This window comes from Aulonocara stuartgranti (assembly GCF_965226115.1).
Source record: "Aulonocara stuartgranti genome assembly, chromosome: 7".
Classification (NCBI taxonomy): Eukaryota; Metazoa; Chordata; class Actinopteri; order Cichliformes; family Cichlidae; genus Aulonocara; species Aulonocara stuartgranti.
Genome location: NC_138945.1, coordinates 13,021,082 through 13,045,089, shown reverse-complemented (window position 1 = coordinate 13,045,089; position 24,008 = coordinate 13,021,082). Strand labels below are relative to the sequence as shown.

General features: G+C 38.3%; 2 protein-coding genes and 1 long non-coding RNA gene across 10 annotated transcripts; 2 read left to right on the top strand and 1 right to left on the bottom strand.

Moving 5' to 3' along the window:
- The first annotated feature begins 2,180 nt into the window (after window positions 1-2,180).
- marveld2a (MARVEL domain containing 2a) lies at window positions 2,181-14,930 on the top strand. 8 transcript variants are annotated; one of them, XM_082541450.1, is made up of 11 exons: window positions 2,182-2,379; window positions 3,280-3,341; window positions 3,565-3,630; window positions 3,778-3,836; window positions 4,689-5,657; window positions 6,905-7,125; window positions 8,185-8,220; window positions 8,346-8,509; window positions 10,568-10,739; window positions 11,338-11,388; window positions 13,061-14,930. In XM_082541450.1, the coding sequence occupies exons 5-11, from the start codon at window positions 4,706-4,708 to the stop codon at window positions 13,178-13,180; spliced, it is 1,716 nt and encodes a 571-aa protein (XP_082397576.1). In that variant the 5' UTR covers window positions 2,182-2,379; window positions 3,280-3,341; window positions 3,565-3,630; window positions 3,778-3,836; window positions 4,689-4,705; the 3' UTR covers window positions 13,181-14,930. The 8 variants fall into 8 exon arrangements, with proteins under 8 accessions (XP_082397578.1, XP_082397576.1, XP_082397574.1 ...); XM_082541448.1 differs by having other exon boundaries at window positions 3,778-3,869; XM_082541452.1 differs by lacking the exon at window positions 3,778-3,836 and having other exon boundaries at window positions 2,181-2,379.
- On the bottom strand, window positions 13,501-15,864 carry LOC309711261. The gene is made up of 2 exons (XR_014277921.1): window positions 15,671-15,864; window positions 13,501-15,451 (listed from the first exon to the last, which is right to left on the bottom strand). It is a non-coding gene; the product is annotated as an uncharacterized lncRNA (long non-coding RNA).
- An 86-nt stretch (window positions 15,865-15,950) lies between these two features.
- Window positions 15,951-23,725, top strand: oclna (occludin a). The gene is made up of 9 exons (XM_082541454.1): window positions 15,951-16,050; window positions 16,562-16,639; window positions 17,009-17,672; window positions 17,756-17,923; window positions 19,343-19,473; window positions 20,299-20,481; window positions 20,692-20,863; window positions 21,389-21,430; window positions 23,048-23,725. Exons 2-9 carry the CDS (start codon window positions 16,587-16,589, stop codon window positions 23,144-23,146), a joined length of 1,512 nt encoding a protein of 503 aa, XP_082397580.1. The 5' UTR covers window positions 15,951-16,050; window positions 16,562-16,586; the 3' UTR covers window positions 23,147-23,725.
- The last annotated feature ends 283 nt before the right edge of the window (window positions 23,726-24,008 follow it).

Sequence of the window (24,008 nt, the reverse complement as noted above, 5' to 3'; positions counted from 1 at the left end):
CCAAGGCCCCCAATTGGGGTCCCACGCTTCTTCCTCTGGTGTTTGGGTTTCCATTTTGCTGAATATATTCTGTTTATTTTTACCTCTTTAGTTTGGCTGCGCCAGATGAAGTCCCCTCATTTGGTGCCTTTAACAATATCATGCACTCTTCAAACTCTCAAGCAGCTTTAAGCAGTCTGCACAGTTCTTCCATTAAAAAACAAACAAGACAAAACAGAATATAAAATGTTTTTATTACTTAGTTTTTAATATAAAGGTTTTAAATATTTTTATAACAGAAAAGGAAAACAACAAACAAACAACAAATAACAAAACAAGCAGTCGACTGAAAAACACAGCTTTTCCCCTACAAAGCAATTCTGGCAATGAGAACATGACATTATTTTCATGAATTGACAACACATATACAGATGTATGAACAGCCTAGGAGAGGCCTGCAGAAGTTTATATAGCTGTGAGTAGGCGCAAACAGGAAAGAAAAAAAAAGGTGTGTGTGTGTGTGTGAGGGAGGGGGAGAGAGAGAGAGACCCATACTCATTTCGGATAGATTACACCATCTTGTGGTATAAATATTAGCTTGCAACCTTAACCCTTGGAGGCTTTAAGTCAAAAAAGGGTCCCTTTTTTGACTTAAAGCCTCCAAGGGTTAATCAAAAGGTAAGTTTTTCCATTTTATGACTCTCCTCAACAACGCTCAACCAGTCATCCAGAACAGTAGGGTCAGTATATTAATTAATTAATTCTTCGGGTAAGTCTCCTAAATAAAATGTTATGACGGACCGTTGTTTTGATTTAAAGCCTATAGTCTATTCTATCTTTGACATCTCCCCAAAATTTAGAGAGTTTTCGACAAGACCAGAATATGTTGGTATGATTTGCAACAGTTTCCCACAGCTCCCCCAGCATGAGGAATTTCCCCCTGTTTGTTGTTTTGGTGTTATGAAAAATCATACCAAGTTTTTCCAACTAAATTTTTGCCAGTTGGCAGAAGATGAGGTTGAAGTAGCAGTCTCACACATATTGTCCCATTGTTCAGAAGATATAACAGTGGACAACTCTTTCTCCCATCTTTTTTTAATATAATCTGTTGATGTTCCCCTACTTTTTAATATACTCTGGTAGAGTTTAGAGATTATTGACTTACATCCCTTAAAGTATGTTTGCAAAATCAGATTCATTATTTCATTAGGTTGAGTATTAATTTCTTTAGTCACTTTTGAGGACAAATATTGCTGTAATTGCAGGAATCTGAAAAAGTCACTTTTTCCTAACTCATATATATTTTTTAATATTTGAAAACTTTGAAGGCCATTCTTATCCATAATTTCACAATATACATTAATCCCTTTATGTGACCAGTTTTTAAATTTTAAATCCATTTGGTTTGGTTTAAACTCACAGTCATAAGCCACCCACTTAAGTACTTGAAAATGTGGTTCCTTAGGTTTAGTTCTTTTACTCAATCAAACCAAATAAGCAATGTAAAAGATGCCAAGGGGTTCAGTTCTTTCTGACAAGCTGTTGTCAGTTTCTGATCTCCTATCAGGGCTTGTATTGGAATGACCCCACACATATTATATATTTCTTTTCCATTGGGCCTCACAAGTATCATCACACCATTGTATAACTATTTTGAGTTGAGCAGCAAAGTAGCAATCTCGGAGACTTGTGTGAGAGAAGCCACCTTTATCTTTACGAATTAATAATATGCTATATTTAATTCTAGGTTTGCACCCCCTCGACAAAATATTAATTTTACAGTACAAAATAAATAAAATAAAATAATAATTTAAGTGTGTATTATTGTGTCGTTGTTTTGTCACTGACGTGTTCTATTAACCATTCTGTCTCGTTGTGAAAATTATGTCTCTGTGTAGGTATACTGGATCTCTCTGTTGTCATACGTGTCTTTTTAGCTGTCTTTGAGAACTTTGTCATACTTTGTCCTTGATCATTTACTTTTCTTTGTACATCTAAGGAGAAATGTCAACAGTTCAAATTCCGCGCAGTTCAAAAAGCTGCCAGCTAGGACCAGTTCTCTCTGTTATTGTTGTGTTATTAGCGTGGTATTCGAAAGCACAGTATGTCTTATATTTGATTACTGTCCTGACAGCAGCAGCAGTGACACTTTATTATTATATTGCAGATTAAAGTGGTAGCGTCTACATGGATGAAGATCTAAACGAGCCAGCGTCAGTTTGTGGTGGCGTCAGGTGAGCTGCTGCTGAACTTCTCTTTTTTCCAACCAGGTAAACTGCTCCTCTGTGTAGTGACGTCAAAGGGATGGGCGAGTCACGTGCTTGCCTTCGAGTGAAACCTGCGGTTAACGTTACTGAAATGGGAGAGAGAAGAACGGGAAAAGGAAGGAAAGCGAATAAGGTAAGCGACCTCCAACGCGATGGTTCCACTACACAGAGCGCGGAGTTATGTGTTTCGCAGAATAATAGAAGGAGTCGGTTGGCGTGTCGGAATAAAAGTTTTTATGTCGAAAAGTAGGCGGTAAACAGAAGGCTGAGTCAAATTGTTGAGTGCTCGAGTGAAGTTTACCTCCTGTTCACTCAGCCAAACATGTGAAAACAGCTGTGTTCGGAAGAAAAACTCATATCGCGGTCTCCAAACTACGTTGAAAACGATATTAGCTTAACATAGAGTCAGACCAGAATATTGGGCTGACCTGTTCTCTTGCCCGAACCCTCATGCTGTGTGCCAGCTCAAACTATGAAGTCCACAGGTCCAGGCCTCCTTCCTTGCGCGCAGTGATATCATTTGATACGGACTACAAAGTGATCCTATTTTCTCGTTACCTGTTTATTATTAAAGCAAGTAGAGCTTGGGAACAGCTTCGTGATAACAGTAGCAGGCGTCTGTCTGACTTGAACTGGTGATAAAGTCAAAAGTGAACTAACAGTCCTCGTCGTGAGCCGCTACTCTACAGTTTAGTCACAGCTCAAGAATTCAGGTCCTTTACTCCAGCTATGAATACCATACTAGAATTTAAAATACTACTCTACGGCTGATGATAATAATCTGTTAAATAAATTAATAAGACGGTTATTTTCATTATTGACCCTTTATGTGATATTAAAAGAATATTTTTCTCCTTGCATTGACCAGTTGTGATAAGCCTGAACCAAAGGAGACGTTTGATTGGTCAATACTCTGAGAAAGCTTAAAGTGAACCTGTTACACTTTTTATTTTACATCTTTTTCACAATGGTGAAATTAGTTGAACATTAACTAGTTAATGTGACTTCTTCCTCATTACTTATGTTGTTGCAGGGCAGAGTCAACATCTTCCCAGTGATATTGAAAATGGTATCGAATAGCAAGTCATTTCCTGGGTATGGGTATAGAGTTTGAAATTCTAGTGATGTGACAACTCTGGAGCTATGTCCACCCCAGTGTACTTTAAGGTCCTGTACCTTGGATAGTTCTCATAGTACAACAGTAAAATTTTGATTGTTTAATAGCTTCATTAAGCATAATTAGGTCATACAAAAAACAGCCGATTCTGAGATGGTCAGGTGAAAGGCACTCACTGACTGGCAACTCAATTTATGTTAGTTTTGGCTGGAGTGGCGAGAGGGAACAGAAGTAGCTGGTTAGCAGAGACTGAACTTTCAAACTAAGGTAAGGTTAATGTGCTTGTGTGAGAAACATTGCCAGCTTTCGCCAGTTTAGCTTCAGCCTAAGTACAGTGCATTAAATGATAAGACAGTTGATCAAAGCATGGAGTTTACAACTCATCTTCATATCTTCCCTTGTCTGTCTCTACAGGTGATTCATCTGTACACTGTATAGTCATACAAGGTTTGCATTCTGACCTGCAAGCCAATGTAAGTCGTGTTGAGTGACTGCGTGTAAACGAGGTATTCAAGCATACTTTTTTTAACCTCTCAAGATCAAATCTGCCACAAGAAACTGTCTTTCAAAGGCTCATTAGTTAGTAAGAATGTATTTTTGTGCTGTCTGCAGTAGCAGCTTGCAGTAAGTAAAGCATTCCTGAATAGCTTATTGAGGCAACAGGGGAATTCATGCTCCATACTTGTTTGCAGCACAAAAATACAGTCTTTATTCAGCTTGCATGGAGGAGGCTTGGATAACATCATAAATCACAAGGGCTTTTTGTATGAAGAGGGTTTTTGCTGGTGGCTTCTGGTACTCTGGGGCTTATCTTTTTTAGTTTGGTGTACTTTTTTCTCCTCGTGAATGTTGGGCTTGAGTATCATTTATGAGATCATCATCAATCTGAGACTTAATTTGATTTTTTTCTTCCTTTTTTCTTTCTCCTTTTTTTCTTTCTTCTGTTATTTAAGTTGATAATAAGAATGAAGCTAAAACAAATGCACACTTCATAATTACTTGATGGATCACACTTCATTGAATACTTAATTAGGGAGTGTTTATTCAACCAGTCAACTATGTTTCAAGTCTCAAAAATTAATGGACTTGCTCAGTGATGAATTGTTAAGAGAAGTTACAATTAACAGGATCAGAAGGCACTGTCTGTTAGGGACCATGTATGTTTAAATAGTACATGTATGTGTGTGTGTGTGTGTGTGTGTGTGTGTGTGTGTGTGTGTGTGTATATATCTCTATATATATATCTCTATATATATCTCTCTCTATATATATATATCAATCACAGTACACCAAATATTTACTTATAAACATGTCTGTGCATTTAGGGACCATCACCATCCTCATGTCCTATGGAGGAGGCTCTTACGGACGCACTGAGCGTGTCCGCCATGCGCCCCACTATGACCAGGTACCCAGCTCTTTACCCCGATCAGACTCCTATGATCAACAGCCCCTGAGAGAGCAGAGAGCTCCTCATCTTGCTCAGAGCACCGACCCTCTTCCACCTCCGCCTTTGCCTGCTCAGCCTCCTGTTGGCCTTGAGTTTGACCCCAGTGGAAGTGAAGACAACACTGATCTAGAGCCTGATCCTGCCATTGACATCAAACCAGTCCACCGCTTTATCCCCAACTCATGGAAGAACTTCTTCAGAGGAAGCAATCGCAGTAGTAAAAAGACGTGGTCCATGCCTACGTCTTCAAGCAATAACAACAGCACAACAGACGGAGTTCGCTGCTCCCCCCCACACTCCCCCTCTCTTCCTGCGTCATTCCAAGATAAATATGGCGGATCAGGCGGCAGCTACAATTCACGCAAAGAGCTTCTGGAAGCAAGGGATGGGCACGACTCTGTGTCTGGGCACACCTACCATACAGGTCTGACCTACAGTGAGCGAGTGCAGGAGTACCATCAGCGCTATGCCTACATGAAGTCCTGGGCAGGACTGCTGAGGATTCTGGGCTGTGTGGAGCTGCTGCTGGGAGCAGGTGTATTTGCCTGTGTCTGTGCTTATATCCACAAAGACAATGAGTGGTTCAACATGTTTGGATATTCGTCTCCTGGTGGAGCTTATGGAGCAGGTTACTATGGTGGCAGCATAGACGGGACCTCCTACTACACAGGCCCCAAAACCCCTTTTGTGTTGGTAGTGGCAGGGCTGGCATGGGTGGTAACTGTGATCATGTTAGTGCTCGGGATGACCATGTACTACCGCACCATCCTGCTGGACTCCTCCTGGTGGCCTTTGACTGAGTTTATCATAAACTTGGCCTTGGCATTGCTGTACATGGCAGCAGGTAGGAAACATAGCTGCATCTTGTCATTGAAGACAGTTCAGTGGATTATTCAGAGAATCTGTTGTTTAAAAGAATATTTTTAAATAGTTTTTTTCAGCGTGGTAGACACCATCAATGTAATTTCATTGAAGACTTTACAGCAAGGGTTATAGAAAGTACCCCGACATCACCATAGACTGCCGTGCTAAAATCTTGGAATTTTACTGTTTTGTTTGTTTTTACTCAACCTGATAAATTTTGTTAAAGCAATTCTAGGTCTAGTTACTTGGATTTTTACCCAGACAGCTGTATGTTCTTGAAATTAGAAGAAAGTTGAACTCTTTACAGTGTGTTCTGTGGCTTGCTAACCAAGTTTGCCAAGACTCCTTTGACAACTAAGGACTTAAAAATTATGCATTAATTTCAAAATGCATAGTCCAGAAGTCAGTGGGTCACTTTTCAATGCCTACATTCATCTTTTATATACAGTGAAAGTTGTTCCGGGGACCTAAAAACATCTTGTTTTGTGCAGACAGTGAACTGAGGAATGCACCATGGCCCAGTATGAATGATTATTTTAAACTGTGAATCATAGAAATCTTCTTTAATAGAGTCCAGAAATAAATAATATCAAGCAAGAAATTGGCACAGTACTCCCTCTTAATTAAAGCTTAAGCGGTTATGATGCATGATAGGCATGATAGACTCATTAATAGGCAAGTCCTGTATTTCAAACCCAGTTATTGGTGGAATGCAGTTAAAAATGTAAAAGAGAAAACAATTTTCAGTTCAACTATTTTGCCATTGTAGCAAGGTTGAAGTGAAGCTATTAGGTATACTTAGGTTAATGACAACTTGGTTCTCAATATATATGTGGAGCCAGTCTGAGTTAATCAGTAACCCAAGGGTGTGTGAAAATTGACAAAGGAAAGACAAAGATAAAGGCTGTGATTTGGGGTTCTGGGTCATGTCATGTACTTCTCATACTCTCTATAGAACCAAACACTGAATTGCAAATATAAAGAAGTCAGATATGTTAATATTAACTACAACTCTGATTAATTTGCTGTGCTTAGAAATACAGTATTGCAGAGATTGAAGCATCAAGTAAAAAAAAATAGATTCAGGTAAAACTGAGGTAATTCCAGTGCATAACTTTGTCTGGTGGTATAATGTAATGATTTTAAAATTAAAATGAATTAAATATTCAGTCTCTTTTTAAATCAGTTTTTGATCTGCATATATAATAGAATATTTTTATTCTCCAGGCATTGTCTATGTTCGAGACACAACTCGTGGAGGTCTCTGCTCCTACCCAATGTTCAACAATGGCATTAACGGAGCGTTCTGCAGAACGGAAGCAGGCCAGATTGCTGCCATTATCTTCCTCTTTGTCACAATGCTCGTGTATCTGATTGGAGCCATTGTGTGCCTCAAGCTGTGGAGACACGAAGCTGCACGTAAATACCGGGAGAGGTACGGCCAGGAGGTAAGCTTGCTTTGTTTAGGTTTGCTCTGTTTATGAAATTGGGTCTAGGGATTCCTTACATTCAGTCAAGAGTTCTTCACTTTGATAACTTAAAAACAGCCTCAAACATGTCCACACATGCAGACGCAGACTGCACTGCAACAACAAACCACATAATTTGCACACAAGCTCCAGGGGAGTGAGTGAGTGGGTGGGGTCTGCCAGTCCTGCCCATGTGTTGCCAAAAGGGGTACACATAGTTCACTCTAGTTTTGCCTTGTATTCTTTCTCTTTTATTAATTGTGCAACATGCAAGTGACCGTTTTTAATTCGGAGATTTAAAGGAGATGATTTATGCCACTGGTCATAACTACACTAGTCATTTTGCCTAGTTATGCACTAAAATTGGAAGCACTGTTAACCTACTGAAATTGTAATTGTGAGGGACAGTTTGTGTAGGTACTCTGTGCGCACATAGTGGGTGAAAAGAGAGAGGGAGACACCAGGGAGTTTATTTCTTAAGTCATTTGCAAGTAAGCGCCTAATCACAGTTAACATTGTTCACATGTAGCAAAGAACAATTAAGCCTTCCATAATTATTGTTTACAAGTGGAAGGTTATCAGACAAATGGGTATTAATGTAGTTTAATTGGTCATTAATTATTTTTTAAATTTCTTTATGGTATTTTTGTAATGGCTAATGGCAACAGTTGGTTAATAGTACAGATTAGCTAGCTTATAGTTGTAGCTTTAGTATCCTTGCTTGCAAAACCCTGAATGAAGGTTAAATACATGTGTGCTGGATGTATAGTCCTGCTTTTCACACTAAGCCAGTGGGCTTGTGGTCCATTTGAGGGGTTTATATAAAAAATAAAATAAACATATTTGCCGTCAATTCAAGACATATGAGCTCAGTAGGCACACAAGACAACATTTTAAAAATAACAGAGCAAAAACAAAATTTACAAACTCCTATTGTTATTGTAGGGTTTAATGGCAGCTCAAAAGTAAAACATAGAGATGTAAAAAATATAAATCACATGTTAATGAATTATATTTTTATATATCTTACATGTGCAGATGCAGCCATCAAACATACGAGCTGTGCAGTCATTGGTAAGGATTCTGTAAGAAAAGACTTCACACATTAAAGATGGAATGCAGAAAGAATAAATGCTTGTTTGATGATTTCTCTGTAAGTATTACAGTAATGCAGTAAACATGTTGCTGTGTCTCTGCAGATGGTAACAGATTCTGCTCCTGCTCCCAGAATTCCAGAAAAGGTCCAGGGCTCTTCAGTGGTTCCCATCCATACTGCACCAAAAGCAGTTCCTGCAAAGGTTTTGCAGGGAGCTATACCTTCGGGGCACATTCCTAAACCTGTTATAGTGCCAGACTACATTGCGTAAGTGTTACCTAGAAAATAGAAAAAAAAAGTCAAGAGAGTCAGACAAAAGTAGATACAGTACACAGTCAATCTGCAGTTGTTTCTTTCAAATGTTAAATAAAAAGGCTCAGACATCACAGAAGACGAGGGAAAATCACACCTGCACACACTTAAACATATCTATTCAATTCAATTTTATTTATATAGCGCCAAATCACAACAAAAATCGCCTCAAGTAGATACAGATCATATGACTCCCTATGAGCAAGCACTTTGGCGACAGTGGGAAGGAAAAACTCCCTTTTAACAGGAAGAAACCTCCGGCAGAACCAGGCTCAGGGAGGGGCGGCCATCTGCTGCGACCGGTTGGGGTGAGAGAAGGAAGACAGGATAAAGACATGCTGTGGAAGAGAGACAGAGATTAATAACAGATATGATTCAATGCAGAGAGGTCTATTAATACATAGCGAGTGAGAAAGGTGACTGGAAAGGAAAAACTCAATGCATCATGGGAATCCCCGGCAGCCTACGTCTATTGCAGCAGAACTAAGGGAGGATTCAGGGTCACCTGGTCCAGCCCTAACTATATGCTTTACCAAAAAGGAAAGTTTTAAGCCTAATCTTGAAAGTAGAGATAGTGTCTGTCTCCCGAATCCAAACTGGAAGCTGGTTCCACAGAAGAGTGGCCTGAAAACTGAAGGCTCTCCCTCCCATTCTACTTTTAAATACCCTAGGAATAACAAGTAGGCCTGCAGAGCAAGAGCGAAGTGCTCTAATAGGGTGATATGGTACAACAAGGTCATTAAGATAAGATGGGGCCTGATTATTTAAGACCTTGTATGTGAGGAGCAGGATTTTGAATTCAATTCTGGATTTAACAGGAAGCCAATGAAGGGAAGCCAAAACAGGAGAAATATGCTCTCTCTTTCTAGTCCCTGTCAGTACTCTTGCTGCAGCATTTTGGATTAGCTGAAGGCTTTTCAGTGAGTTTTTTGGACATCCTGATAATAGTGAATTACAGTCGTCCAGCCTGGAAGTAATAAATGCGTGAACTAGTTTTCCAGCATCACTCTGAGACAGGATATTTCTAACTTTAGAGATGTTGCACAAATGGAAGAAAGCAGTCTGACTCCAAGGTTCCTCACAGTGTTACTGGAGGCCAAGGTAATGCCATCTAGAGTAAGAATCTGGTTAGATACCGTATTTCTAAGATTTTCAGGGCCGAGTACAATAACCTCAGTTTTATCTGAATTAAGAAGCAGAAAGTTAGCGGCCATCCAGGTCTTTATGTCTTTAAGACATTCCTGCAGTTTAACTAATTGGTGTGTGTTATCTGGCTTCATGGATAGATAGAGCTGGGTGTCATCAGCATAGTAGTGAAAATGTATGCTATGTCTTCTGATGATACTGCCTAGGGGAAGCATGTATAATGCTTTTCTAATAGGAAATGTTTTCTGTGAGTTTTCTATTTTGTTTGCACTGATTTTGTTTTTACAAAGTCAAACACACTGAAACTCAACTAGCTAATGGTTTTAATATAAACTGGCAATCATTTTGTCAGTTACCATGAAGTGTATTATTTGTAATATAGGTGTTTCAGTAGTAGATGAATAGCAGTTTGTCCACCACATCTTGTCCTCCAGCAACCAAACAGCAATTTTTGATTAACACTGAAGTTTTTCCTTTCACAGCGTGCATTAAATACAGCTGTTTACTCGGAACACATTTGTAAATACAAAGAAAACTGATAAACCAATATACACACATAGATGTACAAGGCAATTAAAACTCCATGAAAATAAATCGCATATTAAAAGCTTTTCTAATTTGTCTAACTATTTACCATTTTTTAAACACTTATGAAACTTTAAATCTTTCTCATATTTCAGACAAAAAAAATACTTTCATACAATAACACTTTAATGAAATAAATGAATAGTAAAACACTATAAATAGAAAACACAACCATGATAGCATATTGGATCTTTATCTCCACTATCGCCATGTATAACTTAAATATGGTTAGGAAAAGATGTGACATTAAAACTGTGCTCTTCGTATTCCTGTTTCCTACAGTAAGTACCCAGTGATCCGGTCAGATGAGGAGCGGGACCAGTACCGGGCCGTGTTCAACGACCAGTACGCAGAGTACAAAGAGCTCCACTCAGAGGTGCAGGCAACCCTCAAGAAGTTTAATGAGATGGACGCTATGATGGGCAGTTTACCTCAGCACCCTACCAACCAGATGGTGATTGCTTATATACACCTCTTAAATTTAATTTAACAAGAACTGATGTTGATTTGCTTAGCACAGCTTCACATTAAGCTTAAACTACCCATTGAGGCCTTTTTGGATGTGTATAGATGTCTACAAGACTGAGTTAGCCACCGTCAAAAAGTTCTGTTTGTACTGTTATATCTACATTGACTCCCTTAAATTTTGCTTGTTGCATTTGGCATAAATACAGTAATTATTTTAAAAATAAAAGGCACTAATAGGTTACACTGAAACTAATAAAATGAAACTAAAATTAAACATTTTAAACTATAAAAGCTAAACTAAAACAAGCAAACCCACTCAGGAATCAAATGAAACTAAATGGAATAAGGATGCATTTTGATTGCATGTTTGGAATATTACACTCTGTCTTTTTGTTTTGAAATTGTACCTCATTTCCTCATCCCGTAACTTCCCCTGTTTGGACTTCCTGTCCCCTCTGCATTTCCCCTCCACCCTGAAATTCCTCACTCTCATCAGAAAGCTGCTGGTACTGCGTCACTGCAACTCATTTTCATACTGAGTTTCAGTGTTTGAGTTAACTATGCCTCTCTTTCTGTTCTTGTAGGAGGTGGATCGCATTAACAGAATCCTCCAGGAGTACCAGAGGAAGAAAAATGTGAGCTTATTGTCTTGTTACTGTTTTATAAAATGGGGGGAAGTAATTATTTCCCTACCAAATTTGTGATTTTCTTCACTTACAAAAGTATAAACAGTCTCTACTTCTTCTTAGTTTCATTTTAATGCAGAAGAGACAGATTGTCGACCACAAAATTCCATAAAAACACATTACAGAAGTTACAAATTGATTTCCTTGTTACTGAGTGAACTAAATATTGAAACCCCTACAACCCAGCCAAAATTTTGGCGCTCACATATTAATAGTGTCCCTCTTTCGCATTGATTACAGTCAGTCAGTCATTTAAAGATATTCCTGATCTGAACTCATCATGTGTAGAAAGAAAACCTGTCCACTTTCTGCTAATGGTGATGGCTTAACTTACATGGGGAGCAGCTATGTGCTTTAAAATGGATGAGAACCATAGTCATAGATGGGTCTTTTAGCAGAATAGTGACCCGAAACTTTCCATAAAAATTTAATTACCATAAAACGCTTTTCCTTTCTTTGAAACTGTGCAACAGCAACATTAACCATAAACAAGGGAGGAGCAAAAAAAAAAACCCCAAAGAAAAGATCAGATCATCAACAAGGATTGCATGACAAAGACTGTTTGTGACACTGCCCCCTGGTGACAGTAAACAGTTGCAACATGTAGACAATCTTTCCTTCCCACTGCTGCTATGTGCTTTTTTTTTGTTTTCTCAAGGGTTTTCACTCTTACATTGTTGGGTTTTTATGAAACACCTTAGGGGGACTTTTCTTGATTAGGTGCTATATAAATAAAGTTTAATTAAACTGAATGGAAATGTTCTCAGGTCCACAGCCCTCTGATACTTTTTTTTATACCTTTATAAAGTCTTTATTGATTAAACATGGTGTAATTTTTACAGACATATCTTTTATTGCTCTTACATATTTTTTTATTGCTCCATAAATGATCAGGTTTAACGGAGCTTTGAAGGGCTAAAGGTCGACAAAGGTCCTATGCGTATACCTCGGAAAAAAACTGGAAGCTCTTTCTATGTCAAATACAGCTGGAAAAATGTCCAGAGAAACAAAAGTGAGCCAAAAGCTGTAGACAGAAGAACTTTTTTAAGAGTTTGCAGGAAAAGTACAGGATTCTTATTATTCCTTCAAAAAGTGACCCTCTGCAACAAATTTTTTTTGTTCAGTTATTTTGAAGCTAAATTAACTTTAGTTTCAGTGGTCACTGGGATATAATAACCTGTCAAATTTATAATCAAAATCAAAAAGATTTGCTGTCTCTGCTGTAATGTATCAGGTGTTAATGCTGGCCTGATTCCTTTTGGGAGAGGATCCACTGACATAGTATATTGTAACTTCAGCCATCATTAATTCTACATGTGCTTTTTTTGCATTTGCAAGTCAAGAGGTCTGTTATGAAAAGGTCTACTAATCTCCACGGATATTGTGTAATTTTAGAATGTAGTTATTGTTGTGTTGAGTATTTGGGATAGCAGGACTATCTATGGAGTCATCGAAAACCACAGTGTTGTAATGAAGCAACATGTTGCCTATTGCAACAGCGTTGCACATTGTTTTTGATGGACAGCAATGTCAGATTTAGGAGTTTATTTAGGCTTTGTCTTTTGGTGGTTAAAGAACAGTAGACTATAATCTGATCACTGTTTCTGCCTTACCTTTACAGGATCCCACTTTCCTAGAAAAGAAAGAGCGTTGTGAGTATCTGAAGAACAAGCTATCACACATCAAACAGAAGATCCAAGAATATGATAAAGTCATGGAATGGAATGATGGCTACAGCTGAAAACCTCTGAGAAATTCCTGTACTGCAGCACAAATACTGAACTGCTGTCGCCATCTCTACATCACCAGTGCTGAAAATGAACACTTGATGTTGCAAGTTGATGCTGAATGCAGTCAAAACCATGAGCTTATCAAGCTTTCCCTGCCTTTTGAAATCTGTTCAGCGACAATAACTGGAAGAAAACACATCTGTCAACAATTTCTCTTTTGAATGTGTGGTTTCTTAAAGCTTTAAAGTCCAAAGCAAATGACCACAATGTTTCATCTTTAATAGGAATACCTTATATATATGTATAGCTTGTTTTTTTTGGGGGGGGGGGGGGGGGGGGTTGCGTGGATGATACAAACTTGCAATTTGCTGAGCTATAGTAAATCTTAAAAAAATGTGATGCAAACTGGAAATGGAGAATGTTTGCTTTCAGAGTGAAAGTTGTCCCTGACTTCTACAACCAACACATTTCAAAATCTGCAATTTATACTTTGAAGGTGAATTGTCTACATTTCTGGTTTGCTACTGCTTAGTGAGTAGTTTTGTGAGTGATTGCAGACAAGTTAGCGTCTTCAATGTAAACTACTAGCACACTTAGATCAATGCTAGCAACTGAAGCAATTGCAAGTTTTCCGGTGCTGCACCATATACCCTTATGCAACCAATGTCATGCTAACAATTGTCAGCAATTTCTAGCAACTACTTTCCAACCAGTTAAGAGTGTACACTTTTCCCTAGTGAATAGAGGTTGACAGTGTGTCATTAACATGTCTTTAGGCCTTAGTGAATAATTCTTTAGCAGTTGATTTCACAGTGACTGCCAGCAATCTTCATCACCCATGCCAGTTAGTCTCACATTGCTATATGAGTGCTCACCACTCCCTAGGCTACACTCTTAACCCTGGAGAACCCATGGGGTCAAATTTGACCCCATGGTTTCCCTAGAAAACCAATGGGGTCGACTCTGACCCCATTGGTTCTCCAGGGTTAAATTTGGGTGATTAGCTTAGCTGGATATTAAGGAACTAGGATAAATAGCACGGCTAACTTTAATAAATCCCTAACTTGAATAAAAAACCCAAATACCCCTCTCCCCAGCCAGACCACAGTTCTGTCTATGTACCACCCTTTAAGCTTGCTGTCACTTTGTAGCTTTATAATTTGATTGAATGCAAACCAAAAAATTCTATGTGTGTGATGCTGTGACTAAAAAATGTAGCTGAGGTTGTCCATTTAATTTCATATCTGACAATAGTTTCAAGTGAATGTCTGTATAATTATTGATAATGCTGCATTATTTCTGTCAGGGTTTAATCCATTGTTTGTTTGTTTTTGTCAGTTGTCTGCGTAATTTGTTTTTTCTTACTTTTAACCTCATGAAAACCACTGTTTATATACTCTTTTAAGTGCACGTTTTCAGAATCAGAGTCTTTATTTATCCCCAAGGGGAAATTAGGATACATTACATTAGGATACATTTTTATGTTGCGGTGTCTGAATCTGAAAGTAAGGAATTGTAGAATTGTAGCTGTTTGCTATGTGTACTTTGGACGCAACTTGCACAGACTTTGAGTGAAAAAAACATTTTGTACATTATAGTCACGTAACTGCCTAAAAATCTCAATTTATTTGCTTTATAACACTGTGAACCTTTTCACTGAACAGAAAATATTTTCCAAGGTTTTTTTCTCTTTAAATGTGTATAATTTTTTCATAATTTCATGCTTTCTGTCCTCCAAATACAGTTCTGCTTATTGGACAATGGTGTAGTTATATTCTTTGTTAATCAGCAGCCAGCCATTTTGCTTTGTGGCAAAAAGTAATAAAATATTGATGGGCAAGAACACCAAAGAAAACAAAAGGCTGGATGGGAGATGAAAGAAGTGACTGAGTAATCAACTGATTAAACAAATTTTATCTTTTGAGTTGCTTTCCCAGTAATACTTTTTCTGGCTTTTGGACTTTATAGTGCAAATGAGCCCATTGAAATACTTTTTAAAAAAAAATATAATATTAAAGAAGCTCTTGCTTTAGATGTAGTGTTAACTTAAAAAACATTTTGTAGACAAAAATAGGACAATTCTTTAATTAATAGTAAAAATATTAGTTGATGCAAATCTGGACTTAATCATAACATGAAAATCCTGACTCTAAAGTTAAATGTTTAACCAATTAGGTAGATCAACATCTGGTCACCTACCAAATTGAAGGTAAGTGGTTCGATCGCATCTCCTCCTCTCTGCATGCCAAATATCCATAGACAAGGTGCATCCATGTGTGTAACTGTCAGAATGATAAAAGCTCTGATATGAATGAGAAAAGTTGTGTTAAGTGTTTTTGAGTAGAAAAGCGCTATATAAGAACCAGTCCATTTACCATTATTAAAAACATTTTGCACTGGGTTATGTGCGAACATTAACAGAAAATCAAAGCTCAGAATACATTCAAACTTGTTTCTTGTCATTTTATTCAGTTCGTGTTAATTAGTCTTCTCTTGCTTACTTGTGTACGAGGGATACGTTTGTTGGAGTGACACTCAAAGATTGGCGAACTTCTTTATAATGTCACTCATATTAGTTTCCTTCTTTGCCAGGCGAAATAGGTTTGCACGTAAGTTGTTGGACACGTTTGTTAAAATACATTGGTTTAACATTTGTAAGAGACATGCACAACCAACTTAAAGTATTTATAAAAACGTTTTGTTTTTTAATTCAGAGGGAAAAGGCTGACTTCCGCTCATGTTCTGTAATGTGACCTCTGTGAGGCGGGGCGTGCTGTTACCGAGCGAGAGACGAACCTGTCTAGGTGTGGTCAGGATGTTTTTATTGGAAGTCGCAGTTTCACTTGAGCTGTTTCAGCTGAGGACTCTTACAAAGTAGCAGGTTAGTGTATCGATTTGAAATTGTGGGACTATCAGCAGAGGCTTCTTTCATTTTAAAATAACGATCTAAAGATAAGTGTGTCGTTGGATACTCAAATCAATTATCCTATTAACCCTATTATCTCTTCTATGAAGCAAAATTGCTAGGAGGTTTGTCATGCTAGCAATTGTAATCTTGGGTTTTTAATCGCTGCATACTAGCACGGTTATGCTGTGGGGAATAAGTCTCTGAAAATGTCTTACAAATATCTTACTATGTAGGTCTGATGTTTGCAGCAGAGTAATTAATAGAGTCAATCATTGTAAATAAAAGAAATGTTCTGTTCCACTTTTTAGTTGAAATGCTGCCTTTTTTTTTCTTGGTGAATGTCATAATAAAGTCAGCAGATCCATGGACCTTAGGAAGACTTCAGTTATCACCATTTAACAATGATGATACTTAATAGCTATGACAACACTTATGAACCCTAAACGAGATCTGCTTTAACCATAAATATTCTTGTTTTTTACAGATCAGCACCAAGTGGATCAGAAGTTATGTCTTCCAGTCCCGTAGGAAGCCCTCCTCCTTACGAGGCAGATGATGACCAGTGAGTGTTTTTCGATTAATATTTCTACTGCTGATCATTTTGTATTGTAAGTGTTCATCAGAATGTTCAAGATGATAATATAGAGTATTTACGTTTTTCTTTCTGACTTTGTCATTTTTTTTAGTTTGTCTTTATTTTGGGTTGAAATCAGTTTTGTTAAGATTTTTGTTGTAGCTTTCATTTACCTTACATGCAAATAAAAAAGGTATATAATTAAAAATATTTACAAACTAATTAACTTTGACAAATCTTGGTAGAAATGTTGTTTATCTTATTAAATAATCACTATCACTTTATATATATATGTGTATATATAATATATATATCTCACCATAAACACTGTCTCTTTTGTCTCTCCCCCCTACACAGTAAAATCGTTCCGCAGCCTGCCTATTCTTACTACCCAGATGATGAGTTCCAGCATTTCTACCGCTTGACGTCTCCACCAGGCATCCTCAAAATCATGGCTGTCATTTGCACTTTTTTGTGCTTGCTTATATTTGCTTGCGTTGCCTCCACACTGGCTTATGACTCTCAGGGAGCATTGTCTGGTTTTGGAGGCATTGGTGGCTATGGTGGCGGCTATGGTGGCGGCTATGGTGGCAGCTATGGTGGTGGCTACGGTGGCAGCTATGGCGGCGGCTTTGGCGGCGGCTATGGCGGTGGCTATGGATATGGAGGATATGGTTACAGTTATGTTGAACCACGTTCAGGCAAAGGGTTTATGATCGCCATGTCAGCCATTGTGTTCATCTTCGTACTCACGGTCTTCATCGTCATTGTATCCCGTCAAAGCTTATCAGAGAGCAGGAGGTTCTACCTGGCTGTGGTGATCATCTCTGCCATCCTAGCCCTGTTTATGCTTATAGCCACCATAGTATACTTGGTGGCAGTGAACCCATCGGCACAGTCATATGGAACGCTTCAAGGCAACACCCTTACTGCATTGTGTGCTCCCTACCAACAACCGCAGTCCTCAGCACTATTTGTTAATGAATACCTTTACCGTTACTGTGTATTTGAGCCACAAGAGGTGAGAGCACAGATTTGATTTATGTCCATTTCTGTCTTTAACTTTTTTCTGTTTCTAATGTGGTGGTTTATTTCCCATTCCAGGCCATTGCCGTTGTGTTTGGCTTCCTGGTGACAGCAGCTCTGCTTATCATGCTGGTTTTTGCACTGAAGACGCGGCAGAAAATCCAAAATTTTGGCAAAAGCAACATTTTGTGGAAGAAAGTGAAAGTCATTGATGACTTGGCACCACCTCAGGATGTAGAGGCATGGGTGAGTGACAGCTTTATATAGGCTTTTGTAAAGATACATTTTCGCAAAAACATTTGTTATTGCAATGACATAAAAAAACAAAACAATTCGTTTCCAATGACGTAAAAACAGCTATTTTTTGACAAGGACAGCGCATTTGAAGCCTTTATTTCATTATTTTTCATTGAGTGATCAGTTCAATTTCTTAAGATCCATTGTTAGGCCTTTATGTTTAGTGTTAATTCCACCCAGCAGTCCAAAGCATTTAGTTTACAATGATTTTGTTTTGTGGTATCACATATGAACACATATGATAAATATGATAAAGGATTGGAGCATTTTTGCCACTTTCTGAGAAGAGAAGTTATAGCCCAGAACTGTCTTTGTGATCTGATGTCATGCAGCAGTAGAGGACTGGTAAAACCAGTTTGATGGTAGTCACTTGTTTATCAGCAGAGAAGGTGAAATGTGGACCAATGAGCGCTTTCTGTCTAGCACTGTATTTTTGGTTTCAAGGTGTGGCGTGCTCTCAGATAACAGTTTCAGTCTCACTCTGGCATGTCTTTAGTCACATGCTGGCATGTCATGAAGTAAGGAAGGAATTTACACAGCATGAACCAGAGCTTATTATTGTTAATATGTTCAAGCATTAAAACAAAGGTATTTACATTTCACAATGAATGATGTAAAACAAGTTTCATTGGGGTTTAGCAATATATCCTAGTGAGTAGCAACGAGACAGTGAGTCATTTTGAAAGTCGTGATGATATTCACCACAGCCAAGTCCTTGCTGTACACTTCACTTTACAGTAGTGAACAGGAAAAGCAGGTTCTACTGGTACTTTGAATTGTATTTATTAAAAAAAAGAACGAAAGAAAGGAAAAAGTCATCAGTTAGCCCATGCGTAACTCCACATAAACAAGTTGATTCTTAGAAAGTATTTACTTTACTGGAGCTTATGGGAACCTGCCTGAAAGTGCTGAGGCAGTGTGAATGCAGCACACACAGTACATGTAGACAGTTAAAGTGTATCTCATTTGTGATATATAGTTTGATTTAGCTAACTAAAATGCATATCAAATGGTGAGAGAAAGTATCTGAAAGAAGAAAATGAATAGTTGGCTAAACTAAAGCTAGCTGGTGAATGGAAAAAGTGATGAGGTTTAATAGTTAATGATTTTGCTCAAACTTGCAAATGACCAGTGAGTTTTGGCTAGATGTTGGCACTGTAACCTTTACACATTCACTTGACAAATGAAAGGTTGCTGCTTTCCTGCCAGAGACACTAGTCCCCTTTGGGGTCACATGAGGAAAAGCATCTGGCGTAAATGTGCCAAAGCATGAAAGTAGCTACTTGCTGATGTGCAGTAAAAGTTTTGGATATGGGTTTTATATATTATTTAAAAATATGTTGCTAATTTGTTTACATTTTTGTGAAGGTGAACCATGTGTCTGCTGTGCCTGGAGAAGTTCCAATTTCAGACTACCCAGAAAAACTAAGGAGCTCGAGGAGTCATCTGGATGATGAAAGCACAAACTACGACAAACCACCATACAGCTACAGCCCTCAGTGAGTATGCGCCCCAATACAAGTGCAGGTGTTTACTTCTCAATCCTAATTCAACACTGAATCTCATTTTGTAAGACTGAGGACAGCACCCTAAGACCACTGAGATGTCACAGATACGCATCACAGTTTTCCTCCCAGAATCAGTACTGAAGTCTTGATTCTGGGAGTCTAATTATCCATGTGTTTGCAGCCATGCTAGCAGTCACTGCGGTTACCGCATATAACCGTAGAGTATATAAAAAATGGACATAATGTCTGGGTTTGAAAAGTGAAGCCAGTGAGGAAGAAAGCAGGAAACCTGCTTTCTTCATAACGGCCTGCGATTATGATTCCTCTGGTTCCAAAAGATTTCCAGTTGTGTAGACGTCTGTGGGGAAACCGGCCCTGCTCCTAGGTCACAGTGCTATCAGTACAATCTGTATGATATTGGTCTGCTGCAGTGTATTGCAGACTCAGCTTGAGCCTTGTTTATGCAACCTTGTTTTGCTCCTCGAAACTGATTGAAATTTTTTCTCATGACCCAGACCTAAGCAGAATGAGCTGATTATTATATTATTATACAGAATATGAAGAAAACATGTCAGTGCTGGCCTGGTATTGATGAGGTAACACACCAAGCTATAAGGAATTAGGAGGTTATTAAAGGTTGTCTCATACAGTATGAATTTGCAGGTTATTTATGGCGGTGTTTTACTTCCTCCTACATTAGTAGAAGTTTCCTGACACTCGTCTTACATAAAATCTTCCATTGTCAAAATCTTCTATTAATGTACTAACCTTTGACATCGATTTTCTAAAGTAATTATTGTTATTATTGTCACACAGGCCTGTTGTCCAGGAACTGCCACTGCAAAGCAGGCCTCCCTACAGCAGTATCTCAGAAGTGGCAAGTTCAGCCGGATATTCCAGAACGAGACGACCAGGTCGGCCTCGCCACATAGACGGACAGGACTACGACACAGATTACAACTCGTCTGGAGACGAGCTGGATGACAACGACTTTGACAGGTAAGACATAAATTTTAATCCTCATAACCAGACCGCTGGAACTGATCATCTTTGAAACATTATTACCCCTCAAGTCAAGTCTATCATATATCGGTCTTTTTTTCTTTTTTCTTTTAATTTTTTAAGAATGTTTTCACATATGAACTTCTAATATTATTATAATTATTTTCATTCTTTTCTCTTCTCTTTCTTCCCATTTCCTTCCTCCAGTGAATTTCCTCCAATAGCAAATGAGCAAGAGCGCAATGACTACAAGCGTGAATTTGACCACGACCATCAGGAGTACAAAGATCTGCAGGCAGAGCTTGATGCAATTAACCAGAGCCTTTCAGCAGTGGACAGAGAGCTGGATGAACTGGAGGAGGGAAGCCCACAGTACCTGGTGAGATTTTAAAATATTTCTAGTATTTCTGACATTGATAATCTGAAAACCGAAGTTGCTGATGGATAAATGTTGGATATTGGATGTGTGATGATGAAAAAGTGCTTTTTCACTAAATTAAAGCTTTTCTAAACAAAAACAGAAAGAAAGTAATAAATCAGTAATAAATTGACTGCTACTTATGTAGCACCATTTTTCTCGGTTTTTAGCACTCAAAGCATTTTCTACTGCAAGTTTCATTTATCCATGATGTCCATGGTGTTACACACACACACACACACACACACACACAGTCATGCAGTACTTTTATCTAACATTCACACACTCGCACTCCGATAAATGCATCGGGTACACGTATTTTGTATCAGTATCAAGGATGCTTCAACACATGGAAGGAGAGACAAGAGGCCGAGCCTTCCAGTTGGTAGACGCCCGCTCTACCACCTGTCACCCAATCAATGAAAGTTAAACGTGAGACTTTAGTAATCTGACTAAACTTGAAATGTTTGTCTGCCCTTTCAACAGGATGCTTTGGATGAGTACAACAAAATAAAGAATATGAAAAAGGTATGTGGGGAATATTTAATCTATACTTGTCAGTTTTCATTTATTTTTTATCTATGTCCTGTCACTGTGATACATGTGACTGGACACTAATTTATCATGCTGGTGTCTTGTTAGAATCCATATCAGCTGTAGACACATTCTTGTAATAACTCAGCGCTGATGCATAGTAGGGCTGCCATGATTAGTCGACTAGTCATGATTACGTCGACTATCAAAATCGCGTCGTTTGAAGCTTTATAAGATCCCTAAAGACGCAGGAAGAAGTAGTAGGATTTAAGAGTGTAATAATGGACTGAAACAGAAGATGGCAGCACTGCGTGTACAAGGATGCCAGCTGTCGTTAAACTCCGAAGAAGCAGTGTCCAGTATCGTACCTGTGTCCAAATTCAGGAACCGCATCCTCCTGTGCCCACATTAGTAGGCCAATTACGTTACAGCGACACGATGAAGACTGTCCAAATTCGAAGACTCTGACAAATGCCGCTGACAAATGGGTCCTTTATTTCCCTAGATTTGAAGGATGGGTCGGGCATATACTTCGTGGCCCAACCTATCCCAGAATTCATAGCGCGGCCCAGCTCAGTTTCCAACAATGGCAGCAGCTAGTTAGTTTTAATATTACTGTTATTATTCTTTCTGGGTCACAACATAAACTTTTAACGTATCTTCAGGCGAGAATGTAGCTGTGTAAACTTCAAATATCTGCTCAGTTTATCAAGACACCACATATTTTCAAAAGCGCTCCGACGTTTTCGGAGACGTCTGTTACCCACCAGCTCGATAGCTAGCCGGGGGCAAGGCTCACTAGAGCCGGTGAGAACACCGGACTCGCGGAAAATCGTTTTCAAACCCACCGCCGTCTTTCGCTACTCAGGTTAAACATGATATATAAGTCACTTAGATAACTTAAAAATGTTATTGTTTGGCTTTTTTCAGTATTTTATTTGTTCCTGAGTAAATCGGTTTGGCTGAGATTAAAGTTATAGTTTTTTGACAGTTGAATAAACGTCAAGCAGATGACTGATTATCAGAAGTGTGAGATGCTTGTGAATATACTCAGGTGTCCTATTATATTTTAGATAGCAAGGAGCAGACGGCTGAGTTTATTAAACTCCACCAAAACAATCTGAAATTTCATTAAAATGTAATAAACCATCATCTTGTCTTTATTTTTAGTTAGCACATACCTTAAACACTTAAAGCTGTAAGCTAATGATAGTTATATAATTGCAGATGCATGCTGGTGCAATAAGCTGTAAGTTTTATGTCCAATGGATGCATGATCTGATTAGTCGACTATTCACAAAAATAATCAGCGACTAGTTGACTATCAAAATAATCGTTTGTGGCAGCCCTAATGGATAGCAGAAACGTTATAGACAAAATGGTGACTCTCTAAACTGACCATACGTGTGACTGTAAAAAGTTTTCTCTGGACAGATTGGTCATCTGTCCAGGGTGAACACTGCCTCTACCCTATGACAGCTGGAATAGGCCCCACCCCCACCTGCCCATACCCATCCTGAATTGGAAAAGAAAATAGTTGGATAGACGTAAGATATATAGGTGCCTTCTGCTGTATGTATAATTTACAAGCTTCACCTTTTTTATCCACAGTCTTCAGATTATCAGGTGAAGAAGCGCAGGTGTAAATATCTGAAGTCCAAACTGAACCATATCAAGAAGATGGTCAGTGATTACGACCGCAGGACCTGAAATAAAAATGTGTGAGGACTGTACGCCTGTCTGAGACTGGATCGAGTCACTCTGGGATTAACGGCTGGATAAATCTACTGTGACTTACACTGAAAGAGATAAAACTGCCTAGCTGTTCATATTTTAGCAGAAAAAAACAACAACAACAAAAACCCCAAATTGTATTTCTGTCTTGTATTTTGTGCTACTCTTTGTATTGGTATAAGTAAGGACTTTCATAGATTATATTGTATGTGTTTATTTAGCCCCATTTGATCAGTCCTACTACGTGGCTATAGACTGTTGAGCACAAAATCACACACAATTCCAAGTTTGAATGTTTTTTGCTCACAGTAACTTGCTTTTACTGTCTCTGAAGTTTTAAGTCCATTCTACTTTTACACGATAAACAAAAACATGTAAAGATGTAGCAAACAATGTTTTTAGCAGTTTGTGGTAATAAGTGACCTTATGTGTTAAAGTCTGTTAATTGAAGACAGAATAGACATTTTGACTAAGCATGTTTAATGCAAAATGATGTGTTTTTAACAGTGGTTTGTGGTACATTTTTAATATAATAAAATCATTTTTTCCTTCCAATTCAGTGTCCTTTCCAGCTGACAGTTTTTTAACTGATGTATAATTGAAACAAGCGTAACATTCAAAGTGGTTGATTTACCTGCAGGGAGCTATCAGCTAATTTGGCCTGTCACAGATACCTTACATAAACATATGTTACCTTACATTTGCCAATAAATATGTTTTGCATAATAAACAAAGCATAATATAAATAATGCTTAGTGCTGTTAGAAAATTGTAACATCACACAACCTATAGTGTGTCTCCAATTCTAATCTACAGGGTGGGCCATTTATATGGATAC

Bases quoted from the DNA above. Each gene is read 5' to 3' on its own strand.
- marveld2a (XM_082541452.1), top strand. From the start codon at position 4,706: ATGTCCTATGGAGGAGGCTCTTACGGACGCACTGAGCGTGTCCGCCAT. The intron at 5,658-6,904 runs GTAGGAAACATA...TTTATTCTCCAG, and splicing joins ATTGCTGTACATGGCAGCAG to GCATTGTCTATGTTCGAGAC. The intron at 8,510-10,567 runs GTAAGTGTTACC...TGTTTCCTACAG, and splicing joins ATAGTGCCAGACTACATTGC to TAAGTACCCAGTGATCCGGT.
- oclna (XM_082541454.1), top strand. From the start codon at position 16,587: ATGTCTTCCAGTCCCGTAGGAAGCCCTCCTCCTTACGAGGCAGATGAT. The intron at 20,864-21,388 runs GTGAGATTTTAA...CCCTTTCAACAG, and splicing joins AGGGAAGCCCACAGTACCTG to GATGCTTTGGATGAGTACAA. The intron at 21,431-23,047 runs GTATGTGGGGAA...TTTTATCCACAG, and splicing joins AAATAAAGAATATGAAAAAG to TCTTCAGATTATCAGGTGAA.